Source organism: Eutrigla gurnardus (genome assembly GCF_963514095.1).
Source record: "Eutrigla gurnardus genome assembly, chromosome: 13".
In the NCBI taxonomy this organism is placed as follows: domain Eukaryota; kingdom Metazoa; phylum Chordata; class Actinopteri; order Perciformes; family Triglidae; genus Eutrigla; species Eutrigla gurnardus.
Window position 1 is genome coordinate 16,693,400 of NC_139936.1, and position 22,364 is coordinate 16,715,763.

General features: G+C 44.2%; 2 protein-coding genes across 3 annotated transcripts in view; both read left to right on the forward strand.

Annotated features, from left to right (window-relative positions):
• unc5db (unc-5 netrin receptor Db) overlaps positions 1–22,364 on the forward strand; it is a 135,465-nt gene that overhangs the window by 96,261 nt on the left and 16,840 nt on the right. Inside the window, exons 8-12 of one of the 2 annotated variants that reach the window (XM_084024635.1) lie at positions 825–857; positions 2,551–2,736; positions 6,461–6,820; positions 10,810–10,894; positions 18,920–19,091. In XM_084024635.1, the coding sequence (XP_083880761.1) occupies positions 825–857; positions 2,551–2,736; positions 6,461–6,820; positions 10,810–10,894; positions 18,920–19,091 (836 nt within the window). The remainder of the gene's footprint in view (positions 1–824; positions 858–2,550; positions 2,737–6,460; positions 6,821–10,809; positions 10,895–18,919; positions 19,092–22,364) is intronic. The other variant, XM_084024636.1, reaches the window with a different exon arrangement.
• Positions 1–22,364, forward strand: part of hdr (hematopoietic death receptor) — a 119,761-nt gene that overhangs the window by 69,391 nt on the left and 28,006 nt on the right. The window lies entirely within an intron of this gene.

Below are 22,364 nucleotides of genomic sequence, written 5' to 3' on the forward strand. Positions count from 1 at the left end.
TTTTTGCACCACAGAACCATTTCTATCATTTCTTCCACGCATCGCTCCTTATACAGCAGTATATCGCAGGGCCATTATGACGCATAACAAATGAGAAAGTCCACGAGGGTTGAGTGGGAATGTTGGTGGCGGGGTCAAAGACTTTCACCCAGGAGGCCGCAGTCCGTGTCCCGTGTGAGACCACATAGTGTGCACTAGGGCCTGCTTTTATTGCATGCAACGGGGAGGACGATAGGAACAACATTAATCACTGGCAGGAACCTACAATATCAGCATTTTTTCCAGTCTCTCGTATTTTAAACATAGGTTTTATGATTTATTTACAGTATTTATGTATGATGATTAGCACAAATGCATTATTTTTGTGTTTGCTCTGTCGAACTCCCGTGCAAGTTAGAAATAAACTTAATACATGGGCTTTTTCTTACTAGAATGTGCTTCTGATTACACAGATAATGTTGGTTTCCATAATATACATTAAAAGAAAGTCGAGACGTAATCGCTCTTTAATTTAAAGGATTCGTGTGTTTTTGGACTCACGTTAGGAGATCATTATCCCACTCAGGGGTAGAGCCTTCTGCACCTCAGCACCTTCATCAGTGGTGGTGCGAAGACAGTAACGAGGCCTTCCCGGCCATTTCCAGATACTTTGTACATATATATATATATATATATCCTCAACGCGCACAGTCAGCAGAAACAGCTCCCCTTCACTCTAGCGTGTTGGATCTAAAGACCACACTTGTGAGTCACTTCACAGAGGCTCGGACTTTAATCACCGCTCTCTCTCCTCTTTGTCTCGTTCTATCTCTCTGTCTTTGCAGATCGAAAGCTGCTACATGATGTTAAACCTCAAAGTGAGTCCTCCTTTGTGGATTTCTTTCATCTTCCAACTTCCCCTCGGCCCCCACGGCCGACACTTATATGCAACGTTCTGAATTCTGGGGGGAAAAGAGACGATGTAGTCGTAATTTGAAAGGAGTGACAGTCGTGTGCGTTCTCGGGAAGCAGACGCGTTACAAATGGCCGCCGTTTGGTTGATTTGACCTGAGCGGCGCCTGTTGTTAACCCGGCAGGATGTTGCTCATTACGCGTCCCCGTCATTATTTATTGGCTGACTTCTTTATGACAAGCGTGACGTGGTGGCAGCGTTGACTCTGAACCGGGAGATGTATTGGCTGTGACAAGTGAACATGTGCCACGTTGTGGAGGATTAATGGCTTGTAATCGTTGCAAATTAGCTTCATTTTTTTTTTTTTTTTTGCCAATTTGTGGCGCCGTCCTCCACCTTCCTGTGGTGGCTTTCAATCACTGGCAGAAGTTAGCGCCCGCTAAGCTATTGTCAGGTAGCTTGAGTGCTTTCATTTGTGTAAAAGTCGTGGCCACGGCCTTCTTTTGCAGGCTTTAAGGAAAGATTGAATGGGGTTATATAAGCTGTTGGGAACACTCTAAATTAATTTCCCCTTCGATTGGTCCGTGCGACAAACTGGTGACCAACTGGCTCCGCCCGCCGGCACCGGTGCTAATCCCCGTCCGTGTTAGCAGCTTGAACGTGATACGTAACGGTTTAGAGTAATGGCCAGACATGTTCATAGCGCCGGTGCTTAATGCAGCACGGAGCGATGAGGACAGATGCTTCTTCTCATCTCGGAGCCAGACGAGCTCCTTGTAACTCGCCTGCGTTTGACCTTGAAAGTCTCCATAATGACAGTTATTATCTCCACTGCTTCTTTTTTTTTTTTTTGTTCCTTGTCCTCCTCGCTGGGACTTTATTAATACAACACAGACGAGGCTCTTTTATGTGGAACACTTAAATAAAAGCCATTTCTCTTTATTGCCAATGCTGCCTTCATGACATTAAAAGCTACCGGAGGAATCTCAGAAGAACACATTTACATACAGACATGAAGCAGGCCTTTTATTTCCTTATTTACCCAGTAGAGTCAAAACGTCCTCCATGTTTAACCTGCTGTTTGAATTCCATCAGCAGCAAGAGTCACATCGGTTGTTCCTATCCCCCCGTGGTCGGCCCATTTGAGGCGGTAAAATGGGATTAAAGTCCTATATTTATGAGAAAAGAAACTCTGAGATTTAAGTGGCAAATATATGTGAAATTCTCACAAATTGGTGCAATTAAGAAAATTCAAACTTGAGAGTTTTAATTGAGTTTTTGATAACCATGGCTTAAAAGTCAACCCCATTGATTTATCTTTGTATTCCAGAGACATTTATTATTATTATTAATATTATTAATATTACTATTATTATTATACACATCGTGTATCATATTGTCTTCTTTGTCAAAAGCATCTACATCTTTTACGCCTGATAGTTGATAATGAAGCATGGAGGTCTGGCGGGCTTATCCGCACGCCAATATTATACATTATTATGCGCACTCATCAATCATCTCCTAAACACATTTCCATATGCGACGTAGCCAAACAATTGTAAAACAATTGTTGCTGTGTTGAATTGATACTGTGAACAAAACGTTACCTTTTTATATGGGAATTTACGGTTGTTCTCTGTGTGTCCCGTGTGCGTCAGGTATGGACAGCTCCAAGGACGTCGCTCTGTACTCGGGCCTGGGCGCCGGCGTCATCGCCGTGGCGATCCTCGTGGTGGCCGTCATGCTGTACAGGAAGAACCACAGCGAGTACGGCGTGGACGTCATCGACTCCTCAGCGCTCACCGGGGGTTTCCAGTCGTTCAACTTCAAGACCACCAGACAAGGTAAGAGGGAGTGCCATCGACGGCGAGGCCAAAAGGAAGCCCCCCCCCCCCCATCGAGGGGAACGGCGTGCAGCCTCCCTATCTGCTTTGGATTTATACTTCCATAATCAGTGAAAGGAGCTGTCCTTCTATATTGATGGACTTTGCTTCTCTGTTATTGTGAAGCAGGATATCAATAGAGACACTACCCCCCCCCCCCCCCCCCCCCCACACACACACACACACACACACCACGGGCAGCACATTTACTGTCAGGCGACCTCCATCGGATTACGCTGTCCTAAACCACTGATGGATAAATGTGAGGGAACGGTGAACATCAATTCAGTTTTTCCGTTGTGCACAGCAATAACTTATGTTGGTCATGTGACGACCGCTGTCCCGGCCCGCCTCGCCACAGGCATTCATATCTCGGCCGCTGACATTTCTGGGTTAGAACGAGTGATAGCCATCGCGGCGACGGGCGATCCATCCTGAATTCAGTGACAGCGCTGCGTGAAGCCCTGCCGGGGGCCCCGTACTAAGCCCCAGAGGCCCCCGGTGGAGCGGGTCGGGCCCCGCCCGTCACCGCGGGAACGGAAAAGGGCGTAAGGAGAAAAAGGGGGTCGGGTCATCAATCCTATTTAAATAGGCCGGCTCTCTTTGCGGCCTACCTGCTGTGCCCTCCGCCTCGGCCACAATCACTCCAGATTCCTCTCCCTGAAATGTGGAACACTTCCTCCACCCACGATTCCTTGGGAGGAAGTTGATGAGGCATTTTCACATTAGCATACATCTGCAGCAATATTGGACACTTCCCCTGGGGGGTTAGGGGATGGAGACCTCTAAACCGGTAGTGGTTAATTGCAAATCAGTAGCTTCTTCATGCCTAATAATCACAAAAAGCTTAAATACTAAAAGGAGTGTGTAAACACTTCGGCTGGTTCTCGGCTGTGCTGAGCGAGTCTCTGGACCTGACCTTGTCTCTCTGCATTACCTCTGCTTCTGAGTGATTTTTAATCAGAGGCCCAATTCCAAAGCCATCCCTCATGGTTTTCAACCTGAGGTACATTTCATTAACTTCTCTCATCTCACCGCTGCCATTCTATTTTCGCCGCGGCATTCTTAAAGATGCACCGTCGAGCGATAATCGGATCATTCTCCGCTCGAAACCGGAGGGGGGAGTGATCACATGTCAGGCTGCAGGAGGGGAACATCCGCCGGGGCTGCAGGCCTGGCCAAGAGACGGAGTAACCACGGAGACGCCCGTACTGTAGCTTCGCTGTCACGAACAGACTGTTAAGAAATGAAAAACGCATAGTTTCATTCTTGTTGGAGCGTCATTTTAGCTGCAGTTACCTGAAAATGTCTTGTCGTTGTCATTTGTAATCCTGGTGACATGAGCAATAACACAGATGTCACAGGTTCAATCCCCGGACACAATGTTACTACATAATACATAGTGACTGTAATGATTAGTTGATTCATGGCAACAGGCCACAGCCGAACATTTAGATAATCGATTATTCATGAAATAATTAGTCGAGCACAAAGGACGGCGACTCTCAAAAAAGGAGAATTTCACGCTTCTCCCCGTATGATATTGAGTGAATATTTTGGGGTTTGGCACGGTCGGCCAGACATAATAACACATCAGCTCTGGGAAACTCTGATTGATTTTTTTTCCACTACTTCCTGACATTTATGATATTTTACGATCGCTTCGGCTTAATTATCACATTCAGTCTGCAAAACTCACGGACATGAAATCATCCGTCTATCAGTGACGTTGCTCAACTTTATTGCTCAAGTTCAATCGTTGCATCGTTTGTAAATAATATATTATTCATCATCAAATGCTGCTGTTCAATAGAATCACAGTCTGCAGGGGATCGTTTCCTCAAAACTATACAAATAGGAGAAAGCAAAAAATGTACAATTTATTCAGAAGTCAGTGTTTGACTTGATTTAATGTATTTAATATCCTGCATTCCTGATGATTGATGACTGAATCAAGTGACCTAATGTTACCTTTAAACATTTGAAGTCTAATTATCTACAAGACGACCACTTCCAGTGCAGCGAGGTGCAACACATTAAAGGGGAACGCCACCTAAATGAAGCATTCCACCCGCTGTTTTTTTTTTTTGTCATGGCCAAGGAAAGTTCAATCAATATCCGTTAGCGTGAGCTTCTCTTTCTCAAGTCACGTCTCGGCCTTGTGATGTGATCGAGTGTGAAGTCTGGAAAGTGATTATATGCTGTTTTCTTTTTTATATACTCAAGCGAGCAACATTTTCTGCTTTGAAACGGATCATGTTCGCCAAGGTAATGTGCCGTTAAATCACGAGAAAGGCTTTCACAAACGCGTTGTATTGATTCGGTCATCTATACATTTAAGGAGAATTACATTGGAATTCCTCTTCTTGCACTTTTGAAATGATAGTCTTGTTTAAAAGAAGGAATTTAGTCGCTTTTGTACACCGCTTGAAGATGTTTGCATAGTGAGTACTAGACGTAATAATTCATTGATAAATTGAGGAATAATAAAAGGATGAATCGATATAGATTAGCTGAGGTTAGCTGCAGCCCTGCTCACTGTGATTTAATGTGAGTAGCACACAGCACAAATAATGTCTTTAAAGGTTAAGCACCATAAAGTCTATATTGTATTAGTAGTATTTCACTTTTTTAACAGAATCCTGTTGGGGAAAACCAAAATAAGAGGAAAAGTTGAGTTTTGAAGAACAAGTCGTGAATACCAGCATCCTCCCCCCAATATGTTCATCACAAATCACGCCTGCGCTAATTAACGAATCCCCTAAAAATAAAACAACATTAGCCTCCCGCCTTGCACCCCTCGCCAGGCAACAGCTGGGCGGCAAGGACTCGGTGACTTCGCCGTCGTCTTGGCACGGCTCGTGTCCGGGGGCAACGGAACGCCCGAGTCTGCCAGATCGATGCGGGCGCGCTCCGTTTGGCAGCGTCGCCGCGCCTAATGGCCACTGATGAAGATCCCCCCTCCACAGGCCGCCGAGTCCACACTGGGAGCTGACGGACTCCTCTCATTTACAGAGCAGTCACCTCCGCCCCCCTGCCCCCCCTCCCCGTCCTTCAGGAGGACGACGTGGCGTCCAGAGGAGCTGACTCCAGCAGATGGATTATGGAGATCACGCTGTGTGTGTGCCTGGTAATTAAATCTAACACTCTGACCGTGGCTCCGAGCCCTGGACCTTCTGTCCAGGTTGTGCTCCCTCGTCTTACCTCTGATACAAATGGCCGCCTGCCCCCCGGCACATGGCGTTTTAACCGGCGGTGCAGCTCCACTGGTCATAGCCGGAGATGTGGCTCTTGATCCTGGTTTGAACTGGATTAGCGTTACCCGAGGACATCCAGGAACGTGGAGTTTAAAAGCCGATTGTGATCTCAAATCTGCTGCGTCTGCTTTTTCGTGAATCTGCTACAACGTGCCTGCTGAAAGAAATCTCCTTGATGATATTTAATCCATGCAAACTGAGTGACACCTTTTCTTTCTTTCTTTATCTTTTTCCTTTCGTTGAAAATGAAAAAGAAGAACATTCTTGGTACATAATCAGCTTCTCGGCCTTTTTAAAATGTCAACTTTTACCTTGCTAAATCAAGAAATGAACAAAAGAAAGTGCAGTAGCCTCTGATCTTGACCTTATTTAGTCATATCTGGGACACCAATGGATTGCTGTTGTGCTATCTCTCTCCATCTCTGCAGGAAACCCACTGCTGTTGAACTCCTCCATGCAGCCCGACCTGACGGTGGGACGGACCTACAGCACGCCACTCTGCTTCCAGGACGGCACCGACAAAGAGCTCTTCGACCCACTGCCAGACATCAAGGTCAAAGTCCAGAGCTCCTTCATGGTTTCGCTCGCCGTGGCCGAGCGGGCAGAGTTCCACGCCAAAGCCCCTGCCGAGACCTTCCCGCGGGACCTGGGCCGGGACTACAGCACTGTGGACAGACGCAAGAAGGCCCTGCTCACCCTCAACGGGCCCTTCAGCGCCAGCAAGGAGCAACCGAGGACCAACGGTGTGTTCGGCCACGCCGGGGGACGCCTGGTGGTGCCGAACGCTGGTGAGCTTCACAGGAAGTAGATAAAAAGTGCAATCTGAGTTGTTGTTTTTTTTTCAGAAACGGCGCCACCTCTATCTTTTGTTGTGTTGATAATGAAAAGAAGCTCACGCAGTGCACCGATGGTCTCCATGACAATGTGGCGCAGCGACTGCTCATTATAGAATCCACACATTTTTCTCCACGTGATTGTTGTTTGTTGTTAAACGATCTGCTGTGTGCGTCTCAAGGAAGTCCGTCTTTGTTGGCGGTACACACAACAAATAGAATAGAACGGAACACAACTACAAATAAATCTCTAAAATCCACTAAAAAGAAAGAATAGTTTATTGAAATGTGGGAATAAAATGGCTTTCTTTAAGGTTGCTAAAAGCCCCCCATACTTCCCATAGTTCAGACTGAGGGAACTCAACATGAGACAGATGCTGTCTGTCTAGATGTATCTCTTCCTCTGACAGGAAGCCACCCAGCCAGGACCGGCGTTCCCAAATTATTTTGTTGGCTATACCAACTATTCAAGCAAGCCTGAGCATATAGGTCCATATAGGCCGACATGAAGTGTATTTTGTAAACAAATACTAAAAATTCTAAATACACTTTGATGCTCACATCAGCATAAGATGTGTTGTGTTGTGCATTTGTTGAAAATATTGTTCAGGCCTGTGTCAGGTATTTTAATACCTCTTCTGTTGGCTGCACAGCTTCCAGGAGATACGGACCATGACCACAGTTGTATAAACTCTCAGGAGCTCAGTGAATTCCAGAGTGGTACTGTGATAGGATGCCACCTGTCCAACAAGTCCAATCGTGAAATTACCTCACTCCTAAATATTCCACAGTCAACTGTCAGTGGGATTATAACAAAGTGGAAGCGATTGGGAATGACAGCAACTCGGCCAAGAAGTGGTAGACCACGTAAAATGACGGAGCGGGGTCAGCGGATGCTGAGGCACATAGTGCACAGAGGTCACCAACTTTCTGCAGAGTCAATCAGACCTCCAAACTTCATGTGGCCTTCAGATTAGCTCAAGAACAGTGTAGAGAGCTTCATGGAATGGGTTTCCATGGCGATCAGCTGCATCCAAGCCATACATCAGCAAGTGCAATGCAAAGCGTTGGATGCAGTGGTGTAAAGCATGCCGCTACTGGACTCTAGAGCAGTGGAGACGTTCTCTGGAGTGACAAATCACGCTTCTCCATCTGGCAATCTGATGGACAGGTCTGGGTTTGGTGGTTGCCAGGACAACGGTACTTGCATGACTGCATTGTGCCACGTGTAAAGTTTGGTGGAGGGGGATTATAGTGTGGGGTTGTTCTTCAGGAGCTAGGCTTGGCCCCTTAGTTCCAGTGAAATGAACTCTGAATGCTTCAGCATACCAAGAGATGTTGGACAATTCCATGCTCCCAACTTTGTGGAACAGTTTGGGGATGACCCCTTCCTGTTCCAACATGACAAGGTCAAGGTCCATGACCTGCAGAGTCCTGACCTGAACCCGATAGAACACCTTTGGGATGAATTAGAGTGGAGACTGAGAGCCAGGCCTTCCCGTCCAACATCAGTATGTGACCTCACTAATACACTTCTGAAAGAATGGTCAAAAAGTCCCATAAACACACTCCTGAACCTCATTGAAAGCCTTCCCAGAAGAGTTGAAGCTGTTACAGCTGCAAAGAGTGGACCGACGTCATATTAAACCCTATGGATTAAGAATGGGATGTCATTTAAGTTCATATGCGAGTCAAGACATGTGAGCTAATACTTTTGACAATATAGTTTATCACATACACACATGAGAATAAGCTAAATGTTGTCTGAGGTGAGAAAACAAACTATTTATGAATTTCCTTAGATGTATTGCAGGCCGTTGCTAAGATCCATCAGTTGCCGTTGCCGGGGCAGGTAGCTGCTTGTTATTCCTCTGCATCCTTGCGGTTGCTCTCTCGGGCAAACGAGGGGCGCGTGCTGTCATCACGGCGTGCCACAAACGGAGGGGTTTGCATTGACCGGCGTAAGCGTAGCTCTCGTTGGCGGTCCTCATGTACGTAGCCGGCGCAGTGAAGTGAGGTGAAATCAGCCGAAGGGTCTGAGTGGAGGAGTCGCCGCTGTCAAGTGCAGCACTCACACTGGCCGTCTGCAGAGAACGCTCTTCATTAGAGTGAATGGCCGACCGTAGGCAGCACTTCACTGCAGATTGCTGCCGAAGTCACGGGGAACCAAAGTGGCAACATTCCTTACATCCGTGCAGTTCGATCGACAGTCTAGAAGAGTGGATTCTATAAACTAGAAAAGCATGTGCTCACCTCCAGAGGTACGTAACCATGGAGATCGTTGTACTTCACCGGGTGTTTCATTTGTGTTTTTTTCTACGGCTTGCAGTATTTCTGCATTTGCTTGTGTTTTCTCAGTGTGCAGCACGTTTCTGTATGATGTGGAGGTCAAATTAGTTAATGTGTTTCTTAAGGCAATCTGAGGGATCAAACTTTAAAAAAAAAAAAAAAAAAACCTTTTGGGCTGACTGACTCTAAAAGAACTGGTAACATTAACGCTACAAACAACCCATAATGCAACACTGGTTTCCATTAAACATGATGTACATAATATGTCATTTCCTAGTCAAATATATTACCGGTATGCTTATTTTCCAGGTATTTTTTAACTTTTTGGATGGAACAAACAACACACACGAACATACTCACAATTAGTAGATATTACAAGAAAACATTTGCTTATTTGTTCTTATATTAATTGGGTAAATAGACCCATTTATTTGTGCCTTTAAACGCAACACAAAACATCTTTTGTATTCAACTTCACATCTGTTCTCATCAGTTTTCACCTTCGCTACTGAGCGGCCTCATCCATCATGTAACACCGAACAATTATTCACTGAAATCAAGCTGCTTGAAATTTCTGCTGCTTGACTAAGTATTACAAAATATTCCTTTTCCATAGAGCTGAAAAAAAAATCTTTATCTGTCATCTCCCTCTCTGCTTCTCTGAACCTTTCGCTCGTAAAGCGGCACTTTAAACGCTCTTCGGCGAGAACGCCTCTCCTCATTCACACTGCGGCGGATGAATAGTGTCAGCGACAGTGAATGATGTTGCATAACCAAAAGTGCAGCGAGTAGAAAAGATTGTTTTGTTTCTCGTCGATAGTGTTTTATTCAGACAAACTGTGTTTACAACATGATTCAAATCAAATATTGATCTGTGTGCGCCTGTTTATTCCTCTTCAGGCTGATCAGGATGAAGACAACGACGGACTAAAAAAAAAAGGGGGTAAAACATGTCCGAATAAGAGGAATGAACAGATGTGTTTTTAAGATAACAAAACATGACTTATAAGGAGAAAGGAAGCCACGCCCACCTGTTAGAGCAGTCTGCCCAACTCATTGATCCTGTATCTGATTCACACGGTGTTCACATTGGACACCACAGCGCCAAATCTCCAAATTCCCTCGTGGTAATATGGATATATTTTTGCAATGGTGGCAGGTTTTGCAGAATCTAAGCCAATTGAAATTCAGTTATCCCAACTATTTTTCATTCAAATGATGTGCTGCAGCCAAATGACAGATGCAGTAGATCCTCCTTCACTCTGTAATACAGTTCAGCGAATTACAGTTTGTGCGTAATAAGTGGTTTTAATTTTTAATCATATTTGGCCTGAAAGAAAGAAACGTTTGCTCCCCTGTAGGTCAAAAGGTGAGTTGGAGGAAAACTTACGGTGGACAATATAGAGGAAAAAAACTCTTCTTCACTCGAGTTCAGAGATATTATATATAGTGAAATATCTCTGATGAAAGTACTGAAATGTACATGATATTTCTACTGGAATGCCAATTGGAAAAATGTGATTCAGTTTGTTTCAGTTCTTCTTTTCTATGGGGAGTAAATATTTCCATCGCCTCCCCTGTGTAATGTAAGCCCTTATGTTCACCTCCGCTGTCAGGCTGCCGGTGTTGTTGACACGTTTGTGTGTGTTTTCCAGGGGTCAGCCTGCTGGTGCCTCACGGAGCCGTGGCTGAGAATATGTCCTGGGAGATGTACATGGTGATCAATCAGGGGGAGGCGAGGTGAGGCCAGAGTTTACCCAAATATCCATCCAAGCATCTGTCTGTCTGTCAGTCTCCCACTATCTTATCATCCATCTCTGCTGACTCTCCATCCTCCTGTTTCCCTCTAATTATTTTGTTACGCCTTCCAGTCAGCTTGTGCTCGATAGGACCTTCACCTCTTCAACACTTTTACTGAAGCAGGTTGCAAGTTTAAAAAAATATCTGAATTTGTACACAGCCGCAGGTTTCAATGGCAAAAGCAAAACCAGAGAGCAAAGATTGTGAGGTACTTACGGACTCCGCTGTATCTGTATCTCCTCGCTCTCGCTTCATTGGCTCCTACCGACGATTGTTTTAAATGAGGCGTTCTCATTTCCCCAAAAGCAGCTGGACACTGTCATCCCTCGCCAACGCTGCTCAAACGGGAGGAAATGGTGCATTTGTTGGGGAATATTTTGAGCTGCGGATAAATGAAAAAATGGCAAGTTTGGTCGGAAATGCAAGTAGTTATTAGTTGCTGTTCGACTTCGGCTTGTGTTTGTTTCCAAACATAAAGAATGCATCGCTTATATGTAATCCTAAACAATACAGTTCACTTACTTTTTCATTTGACTTACTTTTATTTTTTTATTGTTGCCTACAGTATTATTAGTAGTAGTCGTAGTAGTAGTAGTATTAAATAATAATTATATTATCATCATTAATAATACTTTTTGTTGCCATTATTATTATTTTATTGATAATAATTAATCATTATTATTATTAGCATCAGTGTGGGAATGTTTGAATGTTGACTTGACTGTAAATCACGCGCTACTCAAGTATGTGTACCATTTAGTAGTGATAGTAGTATAAAATATTGATAAAGTACATTGGCTGTGGGCAGTTTCAATGCAGGCATTATCAGTAAAACAAACTAATAAATAATAAATGTGTGTGTGGGCAGCAGCGCACAGGGTGGATGTGTGAACCCCCACTACCCCCATCTGTGTGTTTAGCAGCAGATTGTGTGACAGATGTGCCCAGCGAGGAGCCCTTTTCCTCCTATAGGAGTCCTTTAGGTGTCATGGTACGGGTGTCCTCTTTCAGCGGACCCTCACAGGTGGCGGTCTGGGCTTTGATGTCCCAGCTGCCATGGAGAAACTTAGCTTCACGCTGTGCAACCCAGGGGAGCTCCGTAATTGAGTCCTTCATTTAGCCAACTGGACTCGTAGGAACCAAAGTCAAACCTCTTATCTCTACTGCTAAAGAGTCAATATGTACTCCACTCGCCGTCAACAACGCGGCGCTCTGGGAGAGAGAGTCGCGACCCGGGAAGCTTGTTTAAGCGATGATGAACGGCGTGATGAATGGAGCGTCGGGGTTCGCTGATGGATACGGGAGGCAGGCGTCTCCCGGGGCCCGTTTCATGTCCACATTACGTATTCAGATCACAGCTCGGTAATGACCCTTGGATGGACTGAGCTTCTCTCCGGGGGGGGGAGGGGGAGTGTTTGCACACTCGTCCCCCCCGGAGAGAGACACCAGCTTCCTCTGAAGTGTCACTATTTATTCACACGGAGGAAAAAATAGAGGCATTAGACGTGAGAACATGGTGGCAGATCGCGTTGACATAATAACATGCAATCGGAACTAGATTGAGTCAAGGTCAGTTTTAAATGCAGTCAATTTCCCTTTAACCCTAGAACACTAACATAACAGTTAGGAACACCATCACTAACATTGTGTATATGTTACCCTATATAATAGGCTTTACCCGATTAAAAAATGCTTCTTATCAAAATATAGTACAAAAATATGTGGCAAATTGAAGTACTATTCATTTATTTCACCCTATACAACGTCTCATAAAAATAAAAAAAGGTATCATGGGGGAAACCTATAAAAAGGCTCTGAAATTAGTGAAAATGAGGGAATCGTTAAAGTTGTACGTATGATTTGAGATACGTTGCTTCTAGCGGCCTCTTTGGTGGTAGATGTAACTGCAGGCGAGCCTCTGGGACCTCATCTCCCAGAGTTCCTTTGGAAAACGAACAGTGTTTTCCCTCGTTCGCGGTCACTTTGCTTCTTGATTACTTGCTCTTCTTCACTTCCATTAGTTTTTTGTTTCTTTTTCTTGGGACTGGAAGTTGAATGGTCATCTCTCTCTGCCTGTTGATCCTCCATTGTGAGTCAGCAGAAATTAAATGTATCTGGCTGCGCCTGTCAAACACTTTAGACTAGAGGGAGCCTGACTCAGAAGTTGGAAGTTACCATACGCATATGCTGAAACACAGCATACGCTTCTGTGAGTAGCTCCACCTCGGCAGACCAACCGCTGCTGACTGACCTAAAAGCCTAATTTTGAATTTTGAGCGGGAATGTTGCCACAGACACGGAGATCCTATTTCTGGGCAAAGCAGCAAGTACAATCACTTTCATTAGTGGGTTACATGATCACCATTGTTTTAACTCACTCTTTGATAGATAGTAACTTAAAAGACAATCAAATAGATAAAACTGTTACGGAGGACAACTTTAACAAAAAAATCCTAAAACTATATGTAATGGAGCTCGGGACTTGCTCTTCGGTCCACCCGTTCCTGGGACATGTGAGCCTTGTCCGGTGAAGTCATTTGCATTTTACGTGTCCCTGCCATGTAAAATGCACCTGAAACATATTTTACCCTCCATTAGTGTTCTAGAATTATGTGGGGGTTACGATATGCTGCATAGAATCAGGCAGCGTTGTTGATGTTCATGTCTGCTTTCTCCACCTTTTTGGAATCACTTCAGAAATATTTCAGCCTTCAACCTGACAGTATCTTGTTTTGACCACATAGAGCTTTCCAAGTGCTTATTTCTCCGTGTGAGCAAGGGGGTGTTTACTGGAGACACCTATATTTCCCCCCGTGGTGTGTTGTGCTCGTCATATCGCCAGCTGTCAGTCACTGTCTACATCCTGTCAGGCCGGAGGACATGCCGAGAATTGTGTCCTTTTCTTCCCCCCCCTGCAGCGCCCCCCTTGATCCCCGTCCAACCTACTTCTCCACACCCCCGATCGAATTCCATTAAAGCTTCTTTTTTTTCCCCCCCAAAAAAATGTTGTTGGTGCTTTTCAAAGGCTCATTTTAATCTTTTGACTGCGTTGTTTTTTTGCTTGGGTCAGGCAGATTCCCTTTGCCTTCAAGGTTTTATGGGGAGCTTTGCATTGTGAAATAAATCCCTCAACGTAGTGAAGCAGAAACGACTTCGTCCTGCACGGAAATGAGCTTTTAATGATGCAACTGGTTCCCATGTGTGTGATCTATGGAGTAACCACTTGGGACGTGTTATTCATTGTTGTCCAGGTTAAGGTATAAATCAGATAAAGGACACACAAAGTGCATTGCAGAATCTGATCTGTTGAGATCGAGACCTACAAGGATAATTGAATAGACACGGTTGAGAGTAGAGGTGCACCAGTGTGGAGGTGTGACATGGCTTTGGCCCCTCTGGTCAGATTTCAGGCTAAAGGCACGGAGGCTGACCCAGCTGATCTGAGAGAGCCGTGGCAGCTCCTGCTCTAAGCCATCAGCCTCTCATGGTCCATAGATCTCACAGACCTCTGGATGGACACATCGCTCACGGTCTCAGTCCGGAGCACACGGCTCGATGTTCTCGCCAAGGTGACATAACACTCTAGAAATAATAGCTGTCAAAATCAAAACCAGATCCATCTGGATCCATCTTGATCTGAAGTGTTTATTCTGCTCCAGAAGACTTTGTCTCTCCTTTAACGGTGAAGACAGAACTCTGGATTGTCGCGTTTTGCTTTTATCGATATGTCAACTTTTCGTCAACTCGTTTTTGCACCTTAATGTGCATTTTTTTTTCATTCAACAGAAATATCTTTTAAAATATAGGAAGAATAAATGAAGAAGTAAATTCACTCATGCATTCTAGTCAGTTCCGCCTGCTGTTTTTTGGTTGGATCTGTTAATCTTCCACGAGTGACACTCAACATCCCCTGTAAATGTTTCACATTAAAAGCCTGCCGGGGGCTCAGTGGGAATAATCCTCCCCCTTCCTCTTGGGTTTTAATGTGAAACATCCACAGAAACGGTCCAGTTTCATTAACAGCAGCTTAACGGCAATAGCAAAAAAAATGGAAAAGTCTGTATTTCTCTTGAAATTGTATCTCTGTTCAAAAGAGGAACTGGAGCAGCATATTATTGGCTGTGCCACTGTTTATATTAATACCAGCATTTACTTGAGATTATATGGTATATACACCTGTATTTTGGCAACTGTGGTAATCATAGTTGTTTCTACAGGCAACTGTTCAACATGTCTTATTTAGACAAACTGTTTAATGTCCTCGCAATGTGAACCACAAACATGTATAACTGACCGATCCAACCTGGATAGGAATATCATATAAAGTGCACACGGAGGGACCAGCTGCCCAACATTGATTGACACTGCATTCCCTCAGGCCCCACTAAAATAAAATCAACCGTATACCTTCAAAATAAGACCCGTATTAATGACATGTTTAAAAGGATTTTATTGCTTTATTTCGAGGGGCAATATCACCTATAAAAACTTGGAATTTTAAAGTTTGTTTTAAAGGGATGGCGATTAAACTGGACATTGATTTTTCACTATGGCCATCATCTTTTCCATTTGCTGTTGAAATAGACCCTTGACTCACACACACTCACACACACGTCTCGGCCCTTTATCGACTCCATCAAAACAAGAGGAGCAGACTTTGGAGAGTGAACAATTGACTGCTCGGCGATCGGTTTCCCTTGATGGACTCATTACCAATAACTTTGAGCCTCATAAGTTGTAATGACAAGCTGAGTATGAAGTGCACGAGGACGACAAAACCTCTGGAACAGCAGTGGGAGGTACTCCGAACAAACAGGGGTCACCACAGCTAATCTCCACGCATGGCGTCGCCTCTAGTTTACATTAGCCCATCTGGGTTCAATTTGATAATTTTCGATATTCATAATAATGTACAACGGTGTATTTGAGTCACTGTAGGAAGAAAAAAACAGAGCCAAGAGAGGGGCAATATTCCAAGAAAAAAGTTGCAAATTTGCAAGTTTATAAAGTGGCAAATTTGTGAGTGTATTACAATGCTTACAACCAGCATCTATGCTAGCTAACTTCCCATGAATGTTGTATTTATTTTTCTAATGAATACATCACAACGTGTGACAGCACCTTGTTACGGTGATGGCTGTTCATGGTTACGGTTTTATTAATATGTGCCAAATTGTCATCTTATGGGTGTTTATTGATCGGGCGGTTGGGCTAAGTAGATTTCACTTGTTGTCATAGCAACCCTACAGTGGCTCTAATACGCTGTCGTAATAATGCCCCAAGTTGGCAAAGACTTCCAGTATTTTTTATGCCAATTGCTACAAGCATTTGTTCAACTCTGTGATTTAAGAAATTATTTTTAGTTATCCGAGGAGCGCACTCTATAATAAGTGACCGAGTCATGCTGAGAGGTTTCAAGTGATTAGCCTCGTTTCTCTTCCAGAACACCGAGGTCTGGGATTAAAGATGAAGTGGCATCACAGTTAGTTGAATAGTCGTTACGATGGTATTATAAATCAAGGCCCGGTGCCTCGTGATGTTTATTCAAACAGATCGGTGATGGGTTTAAAATTATTGCTTGCGTTTTACAGATGGTCACGTGACTCCGTCTCCTTGATTACTGAAGTTGTGATGAATGCCTCGCCGTTAAAAATGAGACAGTAGCCGAAGATTGATGCCGCAAATGATCGAAGCGGGGGGAAACTAAAAAACTGTATGTCACCGCTAGATAGTTGCAGCGATGTGCGGTGCTTCACCTCTGGGTGCCCGTTTGATTAATGTGTTGCGTGAGGGGGTCCACATCGACTTAAAAACGGGCCCAAAAAAAGCTTGGCGGGACAAGAACGGTGGGAGACTACACGCAGATTAAAAGGTGACGCTAATGGAGCGTGCTAATGCGTGTGTTATGAAGCCCGATCTGCCACTTTGTACGGCTCCCCCCCCGAGGAGTGAGTCATCGCTCTCTTTAAATAATGCACCTCGTCGAGGGGCTCAAGAGTGGGGCCGCGCCGGGGCCCCTTCACCTTGATGCCGAGTGGCGGCGAGAGAGTCGGTCCAGGCTCGGATGCTTCTTCTGAGGTCGCCACCGCACTCTGGGGTTTGCAGGCTACTTTGGGAAAAAGAGCTAATCTGCTCCCTGCCCACTGCATGAAGGGCGGTCGAGTGCTCTCGCTGCTGTTTGCATAACAGGAGGAACCGAACTGAGCTGAGAGATGAAGGGGAGTGGGCAGGCTGAAGATGTGCAACTGGTCAAATGTTGAGGCAGTAATTTCAATAGTTTTCAATCAATAAAGTTGGAGGATCATTTTTGAGACGATTAGTGTATCAGTTGTTGCATAGCAAGCAGAAAATTAGTTCTGTGGTTTATAATTTGCCATTTTAGCCATGTTTTATGAAACAAACACTTATTTTAACACAATATTTGCATTTTTTCTTCACCTTATATCTCGATCAACCATCACTCCCCTCTCTCCCTCTCTCTATCTCTCTCTCTCTCACTTTCTCTCTCTCTCTCTCACTTTCTCACTCGTTGAGCTCTACTTGCTAAATTTGTCTGTGTGTATGTGTGTGTGTGTGTGTGTGTGTGTGTGTGTGTGTGTGTGTGTGTGTGTGTGTGTGTTATCCTGACATTTCAGGTATCCTCACTTCTTTCAGTCTCAAAACCTCACATTGTTGACAGGATTTAGGCTCTATAGCAACAAAAGCTTCCTGGTGAAGATGTACGCAAGCACACAGTGCTTTGTATGCCAACATTGTGTCATTTTTTTTTTTTTTTTATAACATTAAAAGCTTCTGTTCAGCTTTTTGAATTCAGCTTCAAAACGTCGGTCGCCATCGGTCATCATTTTATGTCATCACCCTCAAAAATGTGTTAAAAATCCTCAAACAAAATTCTCCTCTCGTATTATTAAATCAACCTTCTGTGATGAGTATGACTCATCGGTGAGTAACTCCCTTTGTGTAGCAAGCAGAAGAGCAAACGTGTTTTTAACCGCAGTGAATACGTTGTTTTCTAAAAGGCGAACAAAAGAAGCTGGCAGCGCTGTCCTGGTCCAAGTGCCTCCAAGTTGTTATAACCTGGAATTGTTCTTGATTATACATCAGAGTGTGTAGAATCCATCTGCAATCTGCGATCAGGCGTTTCTCCTCGCACGTTAAAGCCGCTGCTCTCATGACAACGAGGAGTCACTCCTCACTCAAAGGAGGAAATCTGAACAAATCAACACTCAGATCTCTGATCGCCGCTGACTGATATGAGATTAGAAAGCTTTGTTGGGGCATTGATCTCCCCTGTCATGATCCCGTCTCTATAAAACCAACTGCTGCCACCATCGACTGGCAGGAGCTGTCTGTTGTGAGTCAGAGTTAATGAGCTCACCCCGACTCGCTGGCAAATAATGTGACTTTTTCTCAAGTCCTGCAGCCGGGCTGTGTACTACTAATGTGTGTGAGAGGAGCCAGAGAGATTATTTATAGCAGCAGTTTAGGGATGTTAAAGGAATAGTTTGGCTGTTTTGATTGAGGTATTTATACATGGTTATTACAGTATTACCTACAGGAGATGGAGGGGAGATTACACGGAATGGCATTCTGTAACTAACAAACCAAAAAAAAGGAAACTGTATTCTGTGTTAAGAATGTATGTAATCAAATTATCAAAATGGATTACATTTTTTTTTTAAATCAGCTCTCTGTTGTTTCTGTAATAATAATAATTTCCAAAATTCATAACATGTTTTTTTCAACAAATCTTGTGCTTCCATTCATTTGTTGGCATTTAGTCTTTCAAAAACTTCATTTTCACTGGAAGTGTACATTTATTTACTTTTCACCTGACAGGGAAAATATACATTTTTTAAAAGACAAAAAAAAGGTGTGACATGGCAGAATGTAAACCTACTTTAGGACCACCACTTTTTTAACAGCGTGCCTCTTTCTCTCCATGTCAATCTCTCCTGTGTTTAGTGTCCAAACACTGGAAGGCTGTGAAACCCTCCTGGGCCCCGAGGTGACGTACGGCCCCCCAGGTCTGGACCTTTTCTCCCCGGTGGCCTTGACCATCGCTCACTGCGCCGAGGTGGACCCTGAAAACTGGAACATCCAGGTCAAGAGGAAAACCCAGGAGAGCAAATGGGAGGTGAGAGCTGCAGAGCAACACATGTCGGGTACGACTCATCAAGTTGCTCTCTCAGATCAGACACAGCACTTCTCTCCTTCCTCAGAGGCTCCATTTCTTTTTTATTTTAGCTAAATGTCAACAGGAATGAAGGCAGAGAAAACACCCCCAACTTCAATGTTTCCACTGTTTATGACTGCAGTGCTGCACATAAAGACTAGAATATAAATTCTACTGAAGTGCAGCTTCTGTAAAGAAAAACACCAAATATACCAGTCACTGCCTAAAGTACCAGAGTTTATGTTCCAAGATTCAAATCAAGATTCAAAGCATTTATTATCATGTGCATAATAAAGGAAGATGTTTTCCTGTACAATGAAATTCTTTGTTTGCTGTCCACAGGATGTCAAACAATGTAAAACAAAAAGTATAAAATAGATAAATAATACAAAACAGAGCAATTTTAAAAGGCAGCATGTGATGAATAAATAATAAATAAATAATATATGTGAGTGTAGATGTAAACAGTTGGGTTGTGCTGTGATGTCACCGTCTTGAAAGGTCACATGTTGTCCCAAACAGTCTGTGACATCTGTAGGAACACGTCTTCAACGCCGAGGCGACAAAAGGAAGTAAACAAACTACATCAGGAATCAAACCAATAGAAGCCGTCGCATCATAATAACTGCATGTTTCCCCACTTGATACCCATCTGGTTCTTTATTAGCTTATGCAGCTACAGTAAATATCTCAGCCAGCTGCAGGCATATCCATAAACCTTAAAGCTGCTCTCATCAACATTTTTTATATGACTATGTATAGTGTGAAATGGAACTACGGAGAATTAACAACCAATCCTGCAGTTCCCTTCAAGCTTTTCAGCCTCTTTCTGGCTGCAAAGTGGCTCCGTACGAAAAGCTGCAGAGGAAAATGCAGCAATTAAATGTATATTTCTTTCTTATTCTATGTCTAGAGCAAACTTTTTTTAATACAAAAGTCAATTTCAATTTATAGAATTCAAACTCTGCAGCCTTTTTTCCAATTACAAGATAACAGGGGAATGTTATTGTGAAGACTTTCTGGGAAATGAAATGTGTTTAGCATCGAACAGGCGTAGTTTTGTACGTGGCCATTCCAAATGTAAACTGTTAGTGAGCAGCAAAACCAGAGAAACGGGGGACTTTTATTGTGAAAATCATCAGGAAATGAAATGTGTTTGCAAAGGTTTTCTTGCCTCTAATTTCATCACGTTATATATCAAATTAAAGTGTGGACACAGATGTGGACACAGCCGAGTACCGACCTGGCACATCGGATCTCGTGGGTCGCATTGAAAACACAGACCAGGACCGGGTCCCCTACAGTAACAGATGTCCCTCGCTGTATGCATGGATGCTAATGTCATCTTCCTGGACGTCCCTCTGCCTGCTGACCTTTTATATATGTGCTTGATGCGGTAAAGGTGGCGTGACACGTGTCGGGTGAATTATGTGCGAGCCATAAAGGACTTCTGGGGCTTTGTGGGTGAGCTCATCGATCCCACCTCGTGGTCTCTGTGGGTTCGGATGCCGCCGGCCCGGCAGGAGCAAAATAAAGAAACAATTACAGCGTGTAATGGCCGGGAAGAGGCATGGCTGCTGTCAGTCAGCGGGGGTGGGGGGGTCGGCTCCAACGAGGGTGCTATAAGGGCCAGTTAGACGAGGGCGGTATCGATTAGGGGATCAGGAAAGACGTGGCACGCTGAATTTAGATGTGAGGCAATCTGGAGGAGATTCATGGAGATTGTTTCTCTCCATTCGCCTTATCGGACATCTCCCGACCGCCATCACACGCCCCAACACTGTGAACACACAAATCTTTAGTTTACAAATGTGTCGGCTAAATGTATTAAAGTCACTATGAAGTTGACGCCCTTTCATCCTCATCTTTTATTGTAACAAGCTGCAAATCTAGGTTTAAGTGCCGTTTCATTAGCATGGGAAGATAACAGGAGAGGGTTGTCCGAGGAGCTTCTTGTTGTAGCCTGGTCTCCAAAAAATGACATTCCCACACAACCAAACCGCATCGTGAATTTGTTTTTTGGTAGCTGTTCATGTTTGCTCTTGATGTTTTGAGACCACAGATCCACAGAGAAGAGGTTTGGATGGCGGATGGGTCAAAAAGGTCTTTGTTGTTCAGGTCCTGTGTGAACCGAGTACTTCTGTAGCGTTTTTGGTTTGTTCATTAACTACGTGTTTAAAATCTGTTTTGTTTCCTTGGAAGTGCAGTTTAGTTGTATGGGAACATGGAGGCAACATGCAGATGTGAGTTTTTGCATCAGGGTTACAAAATCCGGAAACGGAAGTCTCTCTCTTTCCCTCATGTTCTGATCTTTGTCAAACAGGAAGTCTCGTCTCTGACCTTCAGGTCATTCAGTCAGAGATTATTGTTGTTCTGAAGATCTCAACTTCTGACATGTTGTTTGCTCACCGAGGTGTCACCACTTCTCCCCCCTCTCCTTTTCACTTCCAGCTCATGTTTACCTCACCTCACCTTTTATAAGCATTCTCGGTTCGCCGTGTGACAAACAGGAAAAAATTCCTTTCAGCGTGAGAGGGGCAATTTCTCAAGATGTGCGAGTGTTGCAAATGAGGAAAGGGGGGCGACCGGAGGGAATGTGAATTCATGTGCCTTTGAGTTTTAGCTGTAATATTAGACTTACCATCGAGCTCCAACCTGAAGTGAGACGGAGCATAATAGCTGCAAACGCACAGCGATAATAAAACCGCCTTCTTTCAGCTGTCGTTAGAATACACACAACCCACAGAAGACCCCCTCGGCCCCCCTAGCCACCGCGTTGTTGTTCGATGCCGTGTTGCGGCATGTTAAACTGCGCTCACGAGGATGCAGATAAGTAAAAAAAAACGCATTAACATAAAGTATTCACAGAAGGAATCCAGACACCTGATGTTGCATCTCATTGAGCGATGCGGCGGATCGAATGAATGCACTGATTAACTGCGTGTGCATTTAAAAGGGAAGGAGAGTTATTGTGAAAACATGTGATGATAATGAGACAAGTCTGTAGATTATGGAGGACTGCGGTTATGTTGGCGTTTCAAGGCCGTCGAGGGAATGCATGCTGGTCTTTGTTTGGTCTCACGGCTCCTCATTAAAGTGCATAATCACATGTCGTCCGGATTCTTTACTGCAACATACTGTGAGAGACATTCGAAGGTGAAGTTGCCTTCCTCTGCTTGGATTATCCTCACACGGGGAAAAACAACTCACCTTGTGGCTCCGGAGCAGGTTAAA